Source organism: Anomaloglossus baeobatrachus, chromosome 4, assembly GCF_048569485.1.
Source record: "Anomaloglossus baeobatrachus isolate aAnoBae1 chromosome 4, aAnoBae1.hap1, whole genome shotgun sequence".
Taxonomy (NCBI): Eukaryota; Metazoa; Chordata; class Amphibia; order Anura; family Aromobatidae; genus Anomaloglossus; species Anomaloglossus baeobatrachus.
The window spans coordinates 207,502,637-207,523,167 of record NC_134356.1 but is presented as its reverse complement, the minus strand read 5'-3'; the positions used below and the strand labels follow the sequence as shown (position 1 = coordinate 207,523,167).

General features: G+C 44.8%; 1 protein-coding gene across 1 annotated transcript in view; it reads left to right on the top strand.

The window, feature by feature from the left end:
• Positions 1–20,531, top strand: part of PDE6A (phosphodiesterase 6A) — a 223,790-nt gene that overhangs the window by 91,307 nt on the left and 111,952 nt on the right. Inside the window, exon 2 of the mRNA XM_075342357.1 lies at positions 2,016–2,168. Within this exon, the coding sequence (XP_075198472.1) occupies positions 2,016–2,168 (153 nt within the window). The remainder of the gene's footprint in view (positions 1–2,015; positions 2,169–20,531) is intronic.

The following is a 20,531-nucleotide window of genomic DNA, read 5'->3' as shown; positions in this document are numbered from 1 at the left end:
TCCACAACCTCAATTTTGTTGAACTGGAACCAAGATTTAACTCGTTTACTGTTGCGTTTAGGGTCATTGTTTTGTCGACACACCCATTTCAAGGGCATTTTCTCTTCAGCGTAAAGCAACATGACCTCTTCAAGTATTTTGTTATATGCAAACTGGTCCATGATCATTGGTATGTGGTAAATAGGCACAGAGCCATAGTAAGAGAAACCTGCCCATATCATGATGCTTACACCACCATGCTACACTGTTTCCAGAGTGTACTATGGCTTGAATCAGAGTTGGACCCAAAAAGAACAATTTTTCTTTCATCAGTCCATAAAATATTTCTCCATTTCTCTTTAGGCCAGTTGATGTGTTCTCTGGCAAATTGTATCTGCTTCAGTATATGTCTTTTTTTAACAGTGGGACTTTGCGAGAACTTTGCTAATAGATCAGCTTCATACAGGCGTATTCTAACTGTCACAGTACTCACAGGTAACTTGAGACGTCTTTGATCATCCTGGAGCTGATCATTGGCTGAGCCTTTGCCATTCTGGCTATCCTCCCATTCATTCGAATGGTCGTCTTCCATTTTCTTCCACGTCTCTCTGGTTTTGCTTTCCATTTTAAAGCACTGGACATCATTTTAGCTGAACAGCATTGTCTGCACACACTTGTCACAGAATGATTGACCTCACTACTGTAATTCCACACTGCTATTATTTTGAACATACCCCCTTTAAATTAATTATTCAAATAGAAAGACACAAAACCTGTAGCTCATGAATGCCGATTCTGGGGGGTTTCTAAGAATCTACTCCAGCAACTGGTAAATTGTTTGACTTGTGGTAATATAATTTATACCAAAAACAGTGAATAATCTGGTTAGTCATATTGGGCTGCTATTATTTTGAACACAACTGTACCACAGCTCTGTTATGTTATGGCCCATGCTTACTGCAGGTTGTAGATGGCTTCCAAATTCTATTTTAATATCCCACTGCCTGTATTTTATTCAAAAGTTGCTGGAGTTGCAGGTAGAACTTGTTCTTTAAACTTGCTATCTTTAAGTCATCTGGACCAAACACACTCTCTATTTGTGGCCTTTTTCTAACAGAAAAGCTTCTTTCACCTTCAGAAACTTCTATTCAACTCTCCTGCAAAATGCTGACTGAGTAGAAGCAAAAATTAAGTTCTTCTTGCCTCCCAAACCATGGGCTGGCCCCTAATAGTTAAAGGAAACCGGTCAGCTCATACATGTTGCCCAAACCATGGGTAGTATGTATAAGCCACTGGCTGTATGATCACAGCCGGGAATGGTTGACTCTGAAATACAGTGATTACAGAGAAAAACATACTTTAACCATTAACCCTGCCAGTAACAGGCTAACTAAGTGCTACAACACTGATCACCACATATAAAACAGGTCAATACATCATGTTAATACAAAGTCTTCAGAAGGCGTGCCATATAGCTTTCCATTCCATTACTGCTGCACAGGGCCAGGCTGAAGACATCGGCCCAAGAAGCAAAATCTGAAGTGTGAAGGGTGCCCATAAAAACTGTATGGTGTGGTAAGACACCATTATCTAATATCTCAGCTCCACTAGAGATAAATAGGGTCTGAGCCAGCCCAACAGAGGACCTGACTGAAGGGCAACTTATATTTTGAGAAAGATTTTAAGACAGGTAGGGGAGTGCTCACAGATTGAAGCTCAACAGACATACTGGATCATTACAGCCATATTTTCAGTGTTGAACACTGCTAAGATCAGAGACTGTTGTTTTGCAAGTGCGTTGACTATTTATTAACTACTGTCTCTCTAAACAAGAATTATAAAGCCACTGTGCCTCATCATAATGTACGCCTCCTTGTGAGAAAGTGAAAGCTTCATGTTAGAATGAAAACTGAATTTTGTCCATGACTTCTTCCGGCAATTTAACCCTTCAGAACATTACAAGCTGTTTTGACTTTTTTTCAAATAAAACTAAAAAGACAAAGATGTATATGTTTACATGCATTTTTTTTTCCTAGGACACCCACTTTTGCAGTTTCGTAGATGACCTTACAGAATATACAACAAAGTCCATATTGGCTGCTCCTGTAATGAACGGTAAAGATATAGTGGCTGTAATAATGGCTGTTAACAAAAATAATGGCAGCAATTTTACCAAGCAAGATGAAGAGGTAAGAACTATCAGTTATATACCTGTGCATAGAATACCACAATCCACAATCTTTGTGTATGTATGTTTGTATGTGTGTGTGTGTGTGTGTGTGTGTGTGTGTATGTTTGTGTATGTTCATGTAGGAGGATATGGACCGCAGGCCATGGGGGCTCCGCAATCCTATGCCAGAGAAAGTTAGTAGGTGTGTAGGTCTTCGGGCAGCGTGTGTGTCAATTACTATCATCTTTGGGTTGGTGTCCATCACCCCACAACCAACCCCCCTCGTTTGATGCAGTAGACAAACACGTGACACTGAGGTTCTCTTGGTAAACCAAAAGTGAACAGTTTATTTTCCTTTTCAGCATTATGATAGACATAGTCTCACTCCTATGGTTCTGTTGACTCTTTAGTCTGGGGTACGCCCTCTTCACCTATCCACACTATCTTGGACCACTCATCTGCCTGTGCCTCTGTTCCCCCACTCTTCTTCATCACTGTCCGTTTCTTTGCCCCGACGGCTGTCTAGTCGCTTGACTCTCTAAACCTGTCAAAGTGAGCCGTAGGCTCCGGACCTTTAGGAGGTTACCTCAGGGTTCCCTGACTAGCCCTTACTTCATGCTGCATCTTTAGTCCTTGAACCCTTCTGCAGAACTGACTCTCAGCAATCTCTGTTACCAGGAAGTGACTTCTCGGCTCATCAATAGTTCCACCCCCCAAGTGAGCTGAACCTGACATTAACTGTTTCTGGTATTAATAAAATTTATCTACATAACATTACTATACTTTACATCACTTCTTATAAATGACATCCTAACCTTTTACCTCACACTACATGCTATTTAACATTCTCAACTCTGCTATATGTGACTAATACACATTGTTAACATATTTACAGCACATAACATATTACACTTTACATAACTATACACTTTACATTGTAGGGTGCATAACCTCCTCTACATGTGTGTGCACAAGTATGTATGTCCAAAAACAGACAGAAAGGGTCGCACTCAAAAGATCAGGATAAAAGGTTCTCTTTAATCCATGTTCGTATCAAGGGTACAGGTGGTGGGGGAGGGTGAAGACATGCAGCGCCGGATGACATACAAGTATGTATGTGTATATTGGTATGTGAGCATGTTTGTATGTGTTTGTGTATATGTGTCTGTATGAGCGTGTATGTGTGTGTACATGTGTCTACTATGAGTATGGTATTAATATGAAATAACATCAAAACCAAATATTTAAATAATACTGAGCTACATGACAACGTCAGTTGCATAATGTATTGCAATAAACTTTACAACTGTTTTCTTCTTTTTAACTTTTTGTAAGCGTGACTCAATAATTTGATATAAAAAGTGTCACTGTGTCCATGGAGGTGGCACTACCTACTTCTGGCCAGGATGTTGACTGGCCATGCTGAACCCATTGTGCATGCCCTCGTCAGATTGCAGATATAGACTGATAATAAAGACTAGATCTGTAAGCTTAGAAGTATAGATTTCCAGTTCAACCATCAGCTGGGATAGCAAGTACTTCATACTTATCCTAAAGAAAAAAAGAAAAGCAGAGAAGGAGCAGCTCAATCTTCCCTCTTCCCAACCCATAAAATGTGAAGTTCTAAGCCAAACTTGGCATTGGTATGTTAGGAGGATGCTGGAGAAATTACATTTTTGTTTGAAGCACCTGTCATTTGGAAATATACATGGTGGATACACAGCAAATGGTTCACATTGCTAGGAAATATTGCTTGTATATCTTCTGTGACAGGATAACATTGTAGTAGACTACAGCCTGCAGATGGCATGTCTTCGCAACCCTACAAGAGAAACGTGCACAGTAACAAAAAAATTTCAACAACATTTTTGACCCAAAGGCCATCAACTAGGCTTGGCCAGGCATTTTAGTTTCTAAATTACCGACAAGCAGTAAGATTTAAAGGGGTTGTTTCATCTTATTAAACAGGTAAATTTGGACAAAGCTTGTAAAAACAACCAACTTAGCCATTTACCATTATTAGTCATTGACAATAAAGGAATCTTGTAGTCTATAGTTTACAGATAATTGCAAAGATTTGTGGCCACCTTTGCAGTATGTCTGAGGTGACTGGTTTCTAGTCGAAGAGTTTTCTATACAGCTCTGAAGCTGGCCAGATTGCTGGAATTGGCCAGCTTCAATGTTCCTGCACTGTTCCGATGTTGCAGAGGCAAAGCTGCCTCTTCTATATTCATTGGGGAATGCCAATTTAGGTCAGTGGTTACGCCATGCTGCTGATCTGAACTGTCAATGATCATCAGCAGGTTACTATTAGAGTTGAGCGCGGTTCGTGGTTCGTGGTTCTCCAGTTCTAGGCTCGAGTGATTTTGGGGCCTGTTCTAGATCGAACTAGAACTCGAGCTTTTTGCAAAAGCTCGATAGTTCTAGAAACGTTCGAGAACGGTTCTAGCAGCAAAAAAACAGCTAAATCATAGCTTGGTTTCTGCTGTAATAGTGTAAGTCACTCTGTGAATCACACTATTATGACATTTCAGTGTATAGTGTGCGGGAACAGCGCCTTCAGATCACTGCTGTTTCTATAATGGCGATCGCCATTTTTTTTTTTTTTCTTGTCTTCCTTCCCTAAGCGCGCGCGTCTTGTGGGGCGGGCCAGCATGTCAGCCAATCCCAGACACACACACAGCTAAGTGGACTTTGAGCCAGAGAAGCAACGGCATGTATGATAGGATGTTCATGTCACATGTCCCTGCATTATAAAAACGGACATTTCTTCCAGGACGCCATTATCTGCCTTCTGCGTCTTTGGTGTCAGACATCACTGTCGCAGCTCCGTCCTCTGAGTCCTGAGTCCTATCGCCGATACAGCTGTATGCGCTGCATACACAGCGTTAGACAGCTTAGGGAGAGCACTTTATAGCAGTCCTTTTAAGGGCTCAAACCGGCAGGGTCAGAGAGCCATAGGTGACAGGTCCTGCAAACAGCAACAGCATCTGTGTAGCCAAGGTCAGGGATTTCCTCCCTGCATTTCACCATTGGGAGGGAATAGAAAGGCAGGCTTCCATTCCTCTACCCAGAGCACCACAATCCTGCCACTGTACCCTCTTGTCCTCTGCACACTCCAACTCATTATAACTAAGCCATTATACTAGCAAACACTCAGTGTACCTAGTGGCATCCTAAACGTGGCTATTGGACTTTGCTATAGTCCCACTAGTGCAAAGACATTTGCAGAGCACGTCTGCCTGCATTGCACACTCCAACTTTTTTAAACTAAGCAATTTTACTAGCAAACACTCAGTGTACCTAGTGGCATCCTAAACGTGGCTATTGGACTTTGCTATAGTCCCACTAGTGCAAAGACATTTGCAGAGCACGTCTGCCTGCATTGCAGACTCCAACTCTTTTTAACTAAGCCATTATACTAGCAAACAGTCAGTGTACCTAGTGGCATCCTAAACGTGGCTATAGGACTTTGCTATAGTCCCACTAGTGCAAAGACATTTGCAGAGCACGTCTGCCTGCATTGCACACTCCAACTTTTTTAAACTAAGCCATTATACTAGCAAACACTCAGTGTACCTATTGGCATCCTAAACGTGGCTATTGTACTTTTGTCTATTCACACTATTGTAACGATATTTGCAGCACGTCTGCCTGCATTGCACACTCAAACTTTTTTAAACTCAGCCATTATACTAGCAAACACTCAGTGTACCTATTGGCATCCTAAACGTGGCTATTGTACTTTTGTCTATTCACACTATTGTAAACATATTTGCAGCACGTCTGCCTGCATTGCACACTCAAACTTTTTTAAACTCAGCCATTATACTAGCAAACACTCAGTGTACCTAGTGGCATCCTAAACGTGGCTATTGTACTTTTGTCTATTCACACTATTGTAACGATATTTGCAGCACGCCTGCCTGCATTGCACACTCAAACTTTTTTAAACTAAGCCATTATACTAGCAAACACTCAGTGTACCTAGTGGCATCCTAAACGTGGCTATTGGACTTTGCTATAGTCCCACTAGTGCAAAGACATTTGCAGAGCACGTCTGCCTGCATTGCAGACTCCAACTCTTTTTAACTAAGCCATTATACTAGCAAACAGTCAGTGTACCTAGTGGCATCCTAAACGTGGCTATAGGACTTTGCTATAGTCCCACTAGTGCAAAGACATTTGCAGAGCACGTCTGCCTGCATTGCACACTCCAACTTTTTTAAACTAAGCCATTATACTAGCAAACACTCAGTGTACCTATTGGCATCCTAAACGTGGCTATTGTACTTTTGTCTATTCACACTATTGTAAACATATTTGCAGCACGTCTGCCTGCATTGCACACTCAAACTTTTTTAAACTCAGCCATTATACTAGCAAACACTCAGTGTACCTATTGGCATCCTAAACGTGGCTATTGTACTTTTGTCTATTCACACTATTGTAAACATATTTGCAGCACGTCTGCCTGCATTGCACACTCAAACTTTTTTAAACTCAGCCATTATACTAGCAAACACTCAGTGTACCTAGTGGCATCCTAAACGTGGCTATTGTACTTTTGTCTATTCACACTATTGTAACGATATTTGCAGCACGCCTGCCTGCATTGCACACTCAAACTTTTTTAAACTAAGCCATTATACTAGCAAACACTCAGTGTACCTAGTGGCATCCTAAACGTGGCTATTGGACTTTGCTATAGTCCCACTAGTGCAAAGACATTTGCAGAGCACGTCTGCCTGCATTGCAGACTCCAACTCTTTTTAACTAAGCCATTATACTAGCAAACAGTCAGTGTACCTAGTGGCATCCTAAACGTGGCTATTGGACTTTGCTATAGTCCCACTAGTGCAAAGACATTTGCAGAGCACGTCTGCCTGCATTGCACACTCCAACTTTTTTAAACTAAGCAATTTTACTAGCAAACACTCAGTGTACCTAGTGGCATCCTAAACGTGGCTATAGGACTTTGCTATAGTCCCACTAGTGCAAAGACATTTGCAGAGCACGTCTGCCTGCATTGCACACTCAAACTTTTTTAAACTCAGCCATTATACTAGCAAACACTCAGTGTACCTATTGGCATCCTAAACGTGGCTATTGTACTTTTGTCTATTCACACTATTGTAAACATATTTGCAGCACGTCTGCCTGCATTGCACACTCAAACTTTTTTAAACTCAGCCATTATACTAGCAAACACTCAGTGTACCTAGTGGCATCCTAAACGTGGCTATTGTACTTTTGTCTATTCACACTATTGTAAACATATTTGCAGCACGTCTGCCTGCATTGCACACTCAAACTTTTTTAAACTCAGCCATTATACTAGCAAACACTCAGTGTACCTAGTGGCATCCTAAACGTGGCTATTGTACTTTTGTCTATTCACACTATTGTAACGATATTTGCAGCACGTCTGCCTGCATTCCACACTCAAACTTTTTTAAACTCAGCCATTATACTAGCAAACACTCAGTGTACCTATTGGCATCCTAAACGTGGCTATTGTACTTTTGTCTATTCACACTATTGTAAACATATTTGCAGCACGTCTGCCTGCATTGCACACTCAAACTTTTTTAAACTCAGCCATTATACTAGCAAACACTCAGTGTACCTAGTGGCATCCTAAACGTGGCTATTGTACTTTTGTCTATTCACACTATTGTAACGATATTTGCAGCACGTCTGCCTGCATTGCACACTCAAACTTTTTTAAACTCAGCCATTATACTAGCAAACACTCAGTGTACCTAGTGGCATCCTAAACGTGGCTATTGTACTTTTGTCTATTCACACTATTGTAACGATATTTGCAGCACGCCTGCCTGCATTGCACACTCAAACTTTTTTAAACTAAGCCATTATACTAGCAAACACTCAGTGTACCTAGTGGCATCCTAAACGTGGCTATTGGACTTTGCTATAGTCCCACTAGTGCAAAGACATTTGCAGAGCACGTCTGCCTGCATTGCAGACTCCAACTCTTTTTAACTAAGCCATTATACTAGCAAACAGTCAGTGTACCTAGTGGCATCCTAAACGTGGCTATAGGACTTTGCTATAGTCCCACTAGTGCAAAGACATTTGCAGAGCACGTCTGCCTGCATTGCACACTCCAACTTTTTTAAACTAAGCCATTATACTAGCAAACACTCAGTGTACCTATTGGCATCCTAAACGTGGCTATTGTACTTTTGTCTATTCACACTATTGTAAACATATTTGCAGCACGTCTGCCTGCATTGCACACTCAAACTTTTTTAAACTCAGCCATTATACTAGCAAACACTCAGTGTACCTATTGGCATCCTAAACGTGGCTATTGTACTTTTGTCTATTCACACTATTGTAAACATATTTGCAGCACGTCTGCCTGCATTGCACACTCAAACTTTTTTAAACTCAGCCATTATACTAGCAAACACTCAGTGTACCTAGTGGCATCCTAAACGTGGCTATTGTACTTTTGTCTATTCACACTATTGTAACGATATTTGCAGCACGCCTGCCTGCATTGCACGCTCAAACTTTTTTAAACTAAGCCATTATACTAGCAAACACTCAGTGTACCTAGTGGCATCCTAAACGTGGCTATTGGACTTTGCTATAGTCCCACTAGTGCAAAGACATTTGCAGAGCATGTCTGCCTGCATTGCAGACTCCAACTCTTTTTAACTAAGCCATTATACTAGCAAACAGTCAGTGTACCTAGTGGCATCCTAAACGTGGCTATAGGACTTTGCTATAGTCCCACTAGTGCAAAGACATTTGCAGAGCACGTCTGCCTGCATTGCACACTCCAACTTTTTTAAACTAAGCCATTATACTAGCAAACACTCAGTGTACCTATTGGCATCCTAAACGTGGATATTGTACTTTTGTCTATTCACACTATTGTAAACATATTTGCAGCACGTCTGCCTGCATTGCACACTCAAACTTTTTTAAACTCAGCCATTATACTAGCAAACACTCAGTGTACCTATTGGCATCCTAAACGTGGCTATTGTACTTTTGTCTATTCACACTATTGTAAACATATTTGCAGCACGTCTGCCTGCATTGCACACTCAAACTTTTTTAAACTCAGCCATTATACTAGCAAACACTCAGTGTACCTAGTGGCATCCTAAACGTGGCTATTGTACTTTTGTCTATTCACACTATTGTAACGATATTTGCAGCACGCCTGCCTGCATTGCACACTCAAACTTTTTTAAACTAAGCCATTATACTAGCAAACACTCAGTGTACCTAGTGGCATCCTAAACGTGGCTATTGGACTTTGCTATAGTCCCACTAGTGCAAAGACATTTGCAGAGCACGTCTGCCTGCATTGCAGACTCCAACTCTTTTTAACTAAGCCATTATACTAGCAAACAGTCAGTGTACCTAGTGGCATCCTAAACGTGGCTATTGGACTTTGCTATAGTCCCACTAGTGCAAAGACATTTGCAGAGCACGTCTGCCTGCATTGCACACTCCAACTTTTTTAAACTAAGCAATTTTACTAGCAAACACTCAGTGTACCTAGTGGCATCCTAAACGTGGCTATAGGACTTTGCTATAGTCCCACTAGTGCAAAGACATTTGCAGAGCACGTCTGCCTGCATTGCACACTCAAACTTTTTTAAACTCAGCCATTATACTAGCAAACACTCAGTGTACCTATTGGCATCCTAAACGTGGCTATTGTACTTTTGTCTATTCACACTATTGTAAACATATTTGCAGCACGTCTGCCTGCATTGCACACTCAAACTTTTTTAAACTCAGCCATTATACTAGCAAACACTCAGTGTACCTAGTGGCATCCTAAACTTGGCTATTGCACTTTTGTCTATTCACACTATTGTAAACATATTTGCAGCACGTCTGCCTGCATTGCACACTCAAACTTTTTTAAACTCAGCCATTATACTAGCAAACACTCAGTGTACCTAGTGGCATCCTAAACGTGGCTATTGTACTTTTGTCTATTCACACTATTGTAACGATATTTGCAGCACGTCTGCCTGCATTGCACACTCAAACTTTTTTAAACTCAGCCATTATACTAGCAAACACTCAGTGTACCTAGTGGCATCCTAAACGTGGCTATTGTACTTTTGTCTATTCACACTATTGTAAACATATTTGCAGCACGTCTGCCTGCATTGCACACTCAAACTTTTTTAAACTCAGCCATTATACTAGCAAACACTCAGTGTACCTATTGGCATCCTAAACGTGGCTATTGTACTTTTGTCTATTCACACTATTGTAAACATATTTGCAGCACGTCTGCCTGCATTGCACACTCAAACTTTTTTAAACTCAGCCATTATACTAGCAAACACTCAGTGTACCTAGTGGCATCCTAAACGTGGCTATTGTACTTTTGTCTATTCACACTATTGTAAACATATTTGCAGCACGTCTGCCTGCATTGCACACTCAAACTTTTTTAAACTCAGCCATTATACTAGCAAACACTCAGTGTACCTAGTGGCATCCTAAACGTGGCTATTGTACTTTTGTCTATTCACACTATTGTAAACATATTTGCAGCACGTCTGCCTGCATTGCACACTCAAACTTTTTTAAACTCAGCCATTATACTAGCAAACACTCAGTGTACCTAGTGGCATCCTAAACGTGGCTATTGTACTTTTGTCTATTCACACTATTGTAACGATATTTGCAGCACGTCTGCCTGCATTGCACACTCAAACTTTTTTAAACTCAGCCATTATACTGGCAAACACTCAGTGTACCTAGTGGCATCCTAAACGTGGCTATTGGACTTTTGTCTATTCACACTACTGCAAATCTATGTGCAGCACCTCTGCATGACAACCTCCTGCTCTGTTTTTAATAAGCTATAATGATAGCACAAAATACTGCCATTTAGTGGCATCATAGAACTGGCTGTTGTATTCCATTAGTGCCCCACTGGTGACAAGCTATTTCTAGCACCTCTACATCACACCCTCATGCACATTTTGCTACGCTAATGTTATAGCAAACTCATGGAATTCATTGCTGCATTTCATAATTCGGAGGGATAGAAAGTCAGGCTTCCTTTAGCTTTTCCTTCTGTTCATAGACAACATCTCCAAGACCAATTTCCCCTCCACGTCTAAGTGTGGAGAGGCAGCTAGTGCGCATGCGTGTGTCGATGTACCCCAGCTGCAGCATAATTACAGTGTTTCGCGTAGTGATTATGCTCAGCCTGACTGTGTTATTCCTGACGCTAAGTCTTCTTTTCGGGATACAGCGCATGCTCCCACACTAAGTGTGAAAAGCCTCTTTGCACAGGTGCTTGCATTCCGTGCCGGGTCTAAGTCCTGTTTTGTGCCTAGACACCATGCTAAAGCTGATAGTCTTTTTTCAGAGACTGTATTTCATGCTACTGAGCATGCTCAGGCACTTCCTGCATCAGAGACTAGGTCCGGTAATGAACTCTTTGGCCCTGGCCCTGATGTGGGGGTCCCATATAGACCACAGGGCATCAGGTGTCCTCCCAAATGGCTTGCAGAGGCCCACACCTATGACTTGTCACCGCATTAATGATGGTCAGACGATGACTGGTGAGGTGTTTGGGTCATGGCAGCCATGAGGTCATCATTGAAGTTGCGTTTCCAAATAGGACGCTAGTTATGCCACTCATGACGTGTCACTCTACTTTTGTCTCCAGGAGGTGCATTGTGGTTCACCCTGGTTTGGGGCGGACCCAGGTTATAAAAGGGGCTGGAGCCAACAAGGAGGTGTGCAGTCTTCTATTATGCTCCGAAAGAGCACACCTCCATGTGTTGAACCCATTGCGGCTTTAGGCCAGAGGTAGGCAGGGATAGGGTGGTGGATGCAGGCCACCACCACAGTTGGTAACGCAGAACGGTTAAGACCAGCTCCTGTCCTACCAGTCCTGCTTGTGCAGCCCAGTGGCATTAACAGGCCTGCTGCTGCTGATGCGCCTGCTGTCCACAGGTGTGGCCCCTACGCACACGGTCAGCGTACTCAATGGCCCCTGTGTTGTTAACAGGGAGTTCCTGGGCTGGGTGGGCATGTGGACCCTGTGACGCTAACAGGGCTCACAGTCTCCAGATCCGAATGGCGTCTAACTCGGTTCAGGCTACTATTAGTTTCATAGCCACACAGCTCTGTATCCTCCACCAAACCTTCAAGTTGCCAACCTCTCCTTTTCCAACTGGGAGCACGGCGGACACTGACTGCTGATGGGGATATATACCTTTCTCTTTCTTTTCTTATTAATTTTCGTTATATAGCGGTCACAGATTATATACCACTTTATCCAAATCTGCCAGTCCCACTGTAACAGATGGTGTTTCTTCAGCAAATGTTACAGTTGCTTAACCACCAAATCCACGGACCAAAACTTTTTTCCCCTTTCCAACACACCTGTTCCCCTTTCCAACAGCATCTGTCCTTTTTCAACTCATTTTGGGATATGACCAAAAGTGCAACTGTGCAGGGACACCGTACTCAACGCCATCTCAGCACAGCAGCCATCCCTCGGTCCCTCCGATGTGGACAAGTAAAAGACCATTTCCTCCTATCCATGACAAAGCGTTGAGATTCACTCTGTGCAGCACTGGTGTTTAGTGGAAAAGTAGATCTAAGATTGCGTACCACTTTCTGCAGATACTCCTGTATACGTGCGTACATTTCTATGGCAGGAATTAGTTCGCCAAATTTTGTCTTGTACCGGGGATCTAACAGTGTGGCAACCCAGTATTCAGGATTACTTCAAATTCATACAATCCGAGGGTCATGTAGGTAGTGCAGCAAGAAGGCGCTCATGTGTCTTGTGCATCCAGGAGGACCAAGTCCTTGGTGTGTTGGTGGCAGAGAGGTGAGAATCGTGCATCCTTCCTCTGCCCTCTCCCCACAACCTCGCACAACCGAAATGTGAGCAAGCTCTCACTCATCTGCTGAGTCTTCCATGCCCATCGCCAGTTCGTCCTCCATTTCTTCATGGGCTCCTGCACTTTCATCAACACTTTTTGCTGATACTATGCGCCCTTGTTAATCCCTCTCCCTCACCATGACTGCCGCATAGGTGCCGCTGACCATCTGGACCTCGTAGATCTTGTTATCCCTTCCGCATATGACTCCTCCTGTACTTCCTCCCCTTCCTCTTGTCCCAACACCTGACTCCGAATAATAATTACAGTGTGCTCCATCATGTAGATGACCAGAATTGTCACGCTGAGAATGACATTGCCAGTGCTAAACATCTTCGTCGACATTTGTGAACTGTGTAGCAGGGTGCATAGGTCCTTGATCTGACACCACTCCAGCAGCGTGATCTGCACCACCTCTTGATCAAGTTATCCCAGGCTATATGTCATACCGTATTTCAGCAGGGCTCTGCGGTGCTGCCACACACGCTGCAACATGTGCAGATTCCAATTCCTGCGTGTCGGAACATCGCATTTCCGGCGTTTAACTGCCAGACCCTAAGACTTCCGGAGTGATGAAAGTTGTTGAGCTGCTGTGTGCGCACGATGGAAGTGAGCACATAGCGAGCGTGCCCGCTGCACAAGGCCATGTAGGCCGTGATGGTGTTTTAAAAATTGCTGGAGAATTCGGTTCAACACGTGAGCCATAAAAGGCACGTGTGTCACATTGCCCTGAGGATGGCCCGCAGCCAGGTTTGCATCATTGCCGCACACGGCTGTTAAGTCACCAACGGAGTCCGCTCCGTCAATTTGTACTCCGGTCGCCAGGTGACAACGTGTTCCTTTCATGAATAGTGCTGATGATGGGAGAGTAGTCGATGCCAGCGGCGCAGGTGGACGCAGGTTATGCTCACCCACTGGGCTGCATTACCTTGACAGATGCAGAATCTCTGGCTGAATGTAGCTGGTGGGTATCTCACAGATGAAATACCATCATTCAGCTACAACCAATGGGAAGACACCACACCCTTTTTTATGCCCATCCTGTCTGCAGACCACTGCCAGACATAGCTATGAACCTCTGGTTAATTTTACCCCCAGTTCAGTTTTATGATTTTGTGTGCTTGTTACCTGACTACTTTTCCTGCTTGCTGTTTATGTACCTTGTTGGCCGATCCGCATTTCACCTCTGCTTGTTTTCTGATTAAGTCCTGGCCGTCCCATTCTGTTCCTGTTCCTCAATTATTGTTTTGACCCTGCCTGACTACTATTCTCTGTAATAGCGGTGTGACTCACATTTCCCATACATTTCAAAGTAAAACTTTGACCGCTTGATGGCATTGAGCTCTGCTGCCAGCATTGTAAGGAGGTGTGTGGTAGTCCTTGTGCGCAGTTGCAAGGAAGGGTGGCCTGACCACACAGGGTTTGCGCCAAGCTGGAGGACCCACACGAGGTTGAAGAGGCAGAAGCAGTGTATTAACTTCTACATACAGAAGAAGGATTGAAACAACTCGTGGGGACGGCAAGACTTGTACAGCAGACCCTTCTCCATCTCTCACCATAGTTTGCCAGTGCCCAGTCAGTGACATGTAATGACCCTGTCTATGCTTACTGGTCCAAGTATCTGTGTTGAAATGCACCCTGTCGCACACAGATTTTCTCAAGGAAGTGGTGATGTTGTGTGTGACATGCTGGTGTAGCGCGGGCATGCTTTTCTTGGAGAAGCAGTGGTGATTGGGCATCTGGTACTGGGGCACAGCGACAGACATAAGGTCTGTAAAATCCTGTGTGTCCACTACGCGTAAAGGCAGCATTTCGGTAGCCAACAGCTTACAGAGGGATAGAGTCAACCACTTAACTTTGTCATGGGTCGCAGTAAGTGGCCTTTTATTTGACCACATCTGAGGGACAGAGATCTGGCTGCTGTCTGTAGACGGTGTTGAGTAGGGTGTCCCTGGAAAAATGCAGGTTTGTGAGGAAAGTGCAGGCGGAGACATGATGTTGCCTTCATCTTGCCTTCAGATCTGTTCATCTTGTATCATTTTTAAAAAACACAGCAAGCAAGGGTTACTCCAAGCGGAGTCTACCTTTTTTCCAAAAATTGGGCACACAGACACCCCATCAGTGGCAGCACTTGTGCCCTAGTTGCAAACAGGATGTTTTGATTTGCATCAAGCACATTCAAAAATACGCCATAATTAACCGTCCCCAGCATGACACCGGGGTAGGTAGATAAAGTCTTTGCTGAACCATGACTTGGTCATCTTGGCTCCTTTTAAAAACAATGTAAGCAAGGGTTACTCCAAGCGGAGCCTCCCTTTTTTCAAAAAATTGTGCCCCACACACACCCACCCATTCAGTGGCAGCAGTTGTGCCATAGTTGTACACTTCACAGCTAGATTTGCATCAAGCACATTCCAAATCCACAAGCATTTACTCTCCCCAGGATGACACAGGGGTTGTAAATTCCTTCTGGATCCATGACTTGTTAATTTTGATGAACGTCAGTCTGTCCACATTGTCACTGGACAGACGCGTGCGCTTATCTGTCAGCACACACCCAGCAGCACTGAAGACACGTTCAGAGACAACGCTGGCAGCTGTACACGACAAAATCTCCAAGGCGTAACTGGATAGCTCTGGCCATTTTTCTAGATTTGAAGCCCAAAATGAGCAAGGCTCTATTTGCAAAGTCATGGCATCGATGTTCATTTGTAGATACTCCTGTATCATCCTCTCCAGCCGTTGACTATGTGTCAGACTTGTTGTCTCTGGTGGCCTTGCAAAGGAGGGTCTAAAAAAATTATGAAAAGATTCCATTAAATTGCTGTTACCAGCACCAGATACGGTCCTACTGGTACGTGTAGACTGTTGAAGATGACGAGACCGTCCCATGTTTGTCAAGTTACAACTGGGAGATTCCCTCCCTGCACCTGCACGGTTGTTTGGTGGAAAAGCGGATCTAAGATCGAGTAACAGCTTCTGCTGATACTCCTGCATAAGTGCGTCCCTTTCTATGGCTGGAATTATGTAACAAAATTTGGACTTGTACCAAGGATCTAATAGTGTGGCAAGCCAGTAGTCATCATCACTTCTAATTTTGACAATACGAGGGTCATGTTGGAGGTAGTGCAACAAGAAGGCACTCATGTGTCTTGCGCAGCCATGCGGACCAAGTCCACGCTGTGTTTGTGGCATAGAGGTGCTAACCGTTCTTTCTTCCTCTGACATCTCCCCCCAACCTCTTTCAACTGAAATTTGACCAAGGTCCCCCTCATCTGCTGAGTCTTCCATGTCCATGGACAGTTCGTCCTCCATATCTTCATGTCCTCCTGCACCTTCCTCAACATCTCGCCTGCTACCATGCGCCCTTGTTGATCCCTGTCCCCCATGGTCCCATGCCTGCCGCGTTGGTGATGATGAACGTCTGGACCTTGGTGATGTTGTTGTCCCTTGCGCATATGAATCCTCCTGTAGTTCCTCCCCTTCCTGTTGTCCCACCCCCTGACTCCGAATAGTGTTTAGCGTGTGCTCCAGCATGTAAATGACTGGAATTGTCATGCTGATAATGGCATTGTCAGCGCTAAACATATTCGTCGCCATGTCGAAACTGTGCAGAAGGGTGCATAGGTCCTTGATCTGAGACCACTCCATCAGGGTGATCTGCCCCACCTCTGCATCTCGTTGGCCCAGGCTATACGTCATGACGTATTGCACCAGGGCTCGGCGGTGCTGCCACAGTCGCTGTAACATGTGGAGAGTTGAATTCCAGCGTGTCGCCACATCGCATTTCAGGCGATGAACCGGCAGGCCGAAAGACTTCTGGAGCGATGCAAGTCGCTCAGCTGCGGCGCTTGAACGGCGGAAGTGAGCAGACAGTTTTCGTGCCCTGTTCAGAAGGCCATCTAGGCCCGGATAGTGTGTTAAAAATTGCTGGACGACAAGGTTCAACACGTGAGCCATACAAGGCACGTGTGTCACCTTGCCCAGGCCAAGGGCCGCACCCAGGTTTGCAGCATTGTCGCACACAGCCTTACCAGGCTGCAGGTTGAGTGGAGACAACCATTTATTAAACTCGGACCGCAGAGCTGACCACAACTCCTCAGCTGTGTGACTCTTATTCCCAAGACATGTCAAGCTAAAGACCGCCTGATGCCGTTGCGCTCTGCTGCCAGCATAGTAATGAGGGGTGCGTGATTCCTTCTGCGCAGTGAGAACGCTGGTGGCCTGACCAGGCAGGCTTGGGGCGGAGGTGGAGGACCCAGATGAGGTGGAGGATGCAGAAGCAGTGGCGGAACTTGGACAGACAGAGGATTGACACACAAGTCGTGGGGACGGCAAGACTTGTGCAGCAGACCCTTCACCATCTATCACCATAGTTACCCAGTGGCCAGTCAGCGACATGTAACGTCCCTATCCATGCTTACTGGTCCAAGTATCGGTGGTGAAATGCACCCGTTCACACACAGAGTTTCTCAAGGAAGCGGTGATGTTGTGTGTGACATGCTGGTGTAGCGTGGGCACACCTTTCTTAGAGAAGTAGTGGCGACTAGGCATCTGGTACTGGGGCACAGCGACAGACATAAGGTCTCTAAAATCCTGTGTGTCCACTAGGCGGAAAGGCAGCATTTCGGTAGCCAACAGCTTACAGAGGGATAGAGTCAACCTCTTAGCTTTGTCATGGGTCGCAGGAAGTGGCCTTTTATTTGACCACATCTGAGGGACAGAGATCTGGCTGCTGTGTGTAGACGGTGTTGAGTAGGGTGTCCCTGGAAAAATGCAGGTTTGTGAGGAAAGTGCAGGCGGAGACATGATGTTGCCTTCATCCAATGTTGGTGTTATCGATGTTTGAGAGAGCTGTACACAATCACTTGTTTCCCCTTCCAAACCAACTGACGACCTACCAAGCAAACTGCCTGTTGCGGTTACAGTGGTGGAAGTTGTGGGTGGAAAAACAGGTGTGACAGCTGTCCCCACAGTCCTAGAAGATGACGAGCGCGCGGATGCACTGGAAGGGGCAGGCGGTGGATGGTTGGCTCCGCTAGGCCGCATTGCAGCACGGTGAGCTTCCCACCAGGCCATATGATATTTATTCATGTGACGATTCATGGAAGAAGTTGTCAAACTGCTGAGGTTTTGACCTCTACTAAGATAACCATGCCAAATGTTACAGATCACATAATTTGGGCGATCTTTTTTTATGTCAAAAAAGGACCAGGCTAGGCAAGGCTTAGAGGCCATGCGACCTGTTGATCCACCCCGAATAATGCTCAGAGGCAGAGTGGTGGCTGAGGATGCAGTTGTAGACGTGCTACCAGTGCTCCGACTGTGTCCAGGAAGGCGCAAGGTTACTTCGACGTCGGTTGCATCCTCCTCCACCGCCTCTGTTGACCTCCTCGAGTGTCTGACTGTGGGTTGACAGTAGGTGGGATCTAGAACTTCATCATCAATTGTTGTGTTTGCACTCCCCTCCCCCTCAGACCGAGCCTCTTCTTGCCCTGACCGAATATTTAAGTTGTCATCCCAATCGGGTATATGCGTCTCATCTTCATCAGTATGTTCCTCATTGTCTATAACCACAGTTGTTGGAAAGGCAGCATTTTGGTAGCCAACAGTTTGCAGATGATGAAAGTCAACCTCCAAGCCATGTCATGGCCTTCTAAAAGCATGTAAAACACAGCGAGGGGACTCCAACCACAGTCTCCCTCGTTTCCACTAACTGGGCCACACACACCCCACTTGACTGGCATCGGTTGAGCCCCCTTTTGAAAAAGAAAAAGATGCTTTGCATGAAGCACTCTCAAAAATACGCGTGCCTTTCCCGTCCCCTGGCTGACCCAGGGGAAGAAAAGTCCTCTGAAAGCCATGACTTGTTCATCTTGGTTCTTTTAGAGACACAGCGAGGGGACTCCAACCACAGTCTCCCTCATTTCCACTAACTGGGCCACACACACCCCACTTGACTGGCATCGGTTGAGCCCCCTTTTGAAAAAGAAAAAGATGCTTTGCATGAAGCACTCTCAAAAATACGCGTGCCTTTCCCGTCCCCTGGCTGACCCAGGGGAAGAAAAGTCCTCTGAGAGACATGACTTGTTCATCTTGGTTCTTTTAGAGACACAGCGAGGGGACTCCAACCACAGTCTCCCTCGTTTCCACTAACTGGGCCACACACACCCCACTTGACTGGCATCGGTTGAGCCCCCTTTTGAAAAAGAAAAAGATGCTTTGCATGAAGCACTCTCAAAAATACGCGTGCCTTTCCCGTCCCCTGGCTGACCCAGGGGAAGAAAAGTCCTCTGAGAGCCATGACTTGTTCATCTTGGTTCTTTTAGAGACACAGCGAGGGGACTCCAACCACAGTCTCCCTCGTTTCCACTAACTGGACCACACACACCCCTCTTGACTGACATCAGTTGATGCCCCTTTTCAAAATGAAAAAGATGCTTTGCATGAAGCACTCTCAAAAATACGCGTGCCTTTCCCGTCCCCTGGCTGACCCAGGGGAAGAAAAGTCCTCTGAGAGCCATGTCCACATTGTCAGTTGACAGACACGTGTGCTTATCTGCCAGCAGACCCCCAGCAGCACTGAAGACAGGTTCCGAGAGAACGCTGGCTGCAGGACACGACAAGATCCCCAAGGCGTACGTGGCGAGCTCAGGCAATTTATCCAGATTGGAAGCCTAAAATGAGCAGGGCTCAAGTTGCACATTAATGGAATCGATGTTTCCTTGCATATACTCATATATCTGTGTGTCCTCCTCTTTTTCCTTGTCCAGCTCTTTTGTTTTCGCATGAGTATATGTCCTTGTCACTTTCCCATGTGTTGTGAGTTGTTTGTCACCTTTTGGACACCTTTGAGGGTGTTTTCTAGGTGTTTTTCTGTGTTTGTGATTGCCTGCCATTGTTTCCTATTGGCTCGAGTTCGGTTCGTCGAACGTTCGACGAGCCGAACTCGAACGGGACCTCCGTTCGGCGAACCGACCTCGAGCCGAACCGGGACCGGTTCGCTCATCTCTAGTTACTACACCTTTCAAACAAGTAGGAACCAGTGTGCTCCTGAGACAGCAGGGTATGTGCATATGATGTGTCAATTCTGACTGCAGAATGCCAAGGTTTTCTTAGGCAAAACCGCTTCATAAAAAAGGGATGTTCTTTTTTCTGAAGCGGCTTCGTTGTCGGTTTTGCCGACTTATTTCTGTAGTCTTTCAACTATAAAGAGCAGGCAATTTCTTTTCTAAACACCCAAGAATGAAAAAGTTACTTCTTTTAACCTTTTTATTGTTTCTGAAACCTGAAGCTGTTAAAAGAAGTAACCAAAGACCACACAAATGCACAGCAATGTTATTTTTACATTTCTGTAAAAATCCAAAATCCACCTGAAAAATATGTCATGTGCACACACTCTAGGGGGGACTTTACACGCTGCGACATCACTTCCTTCCGCATTGCCAGTGGACGCAGGT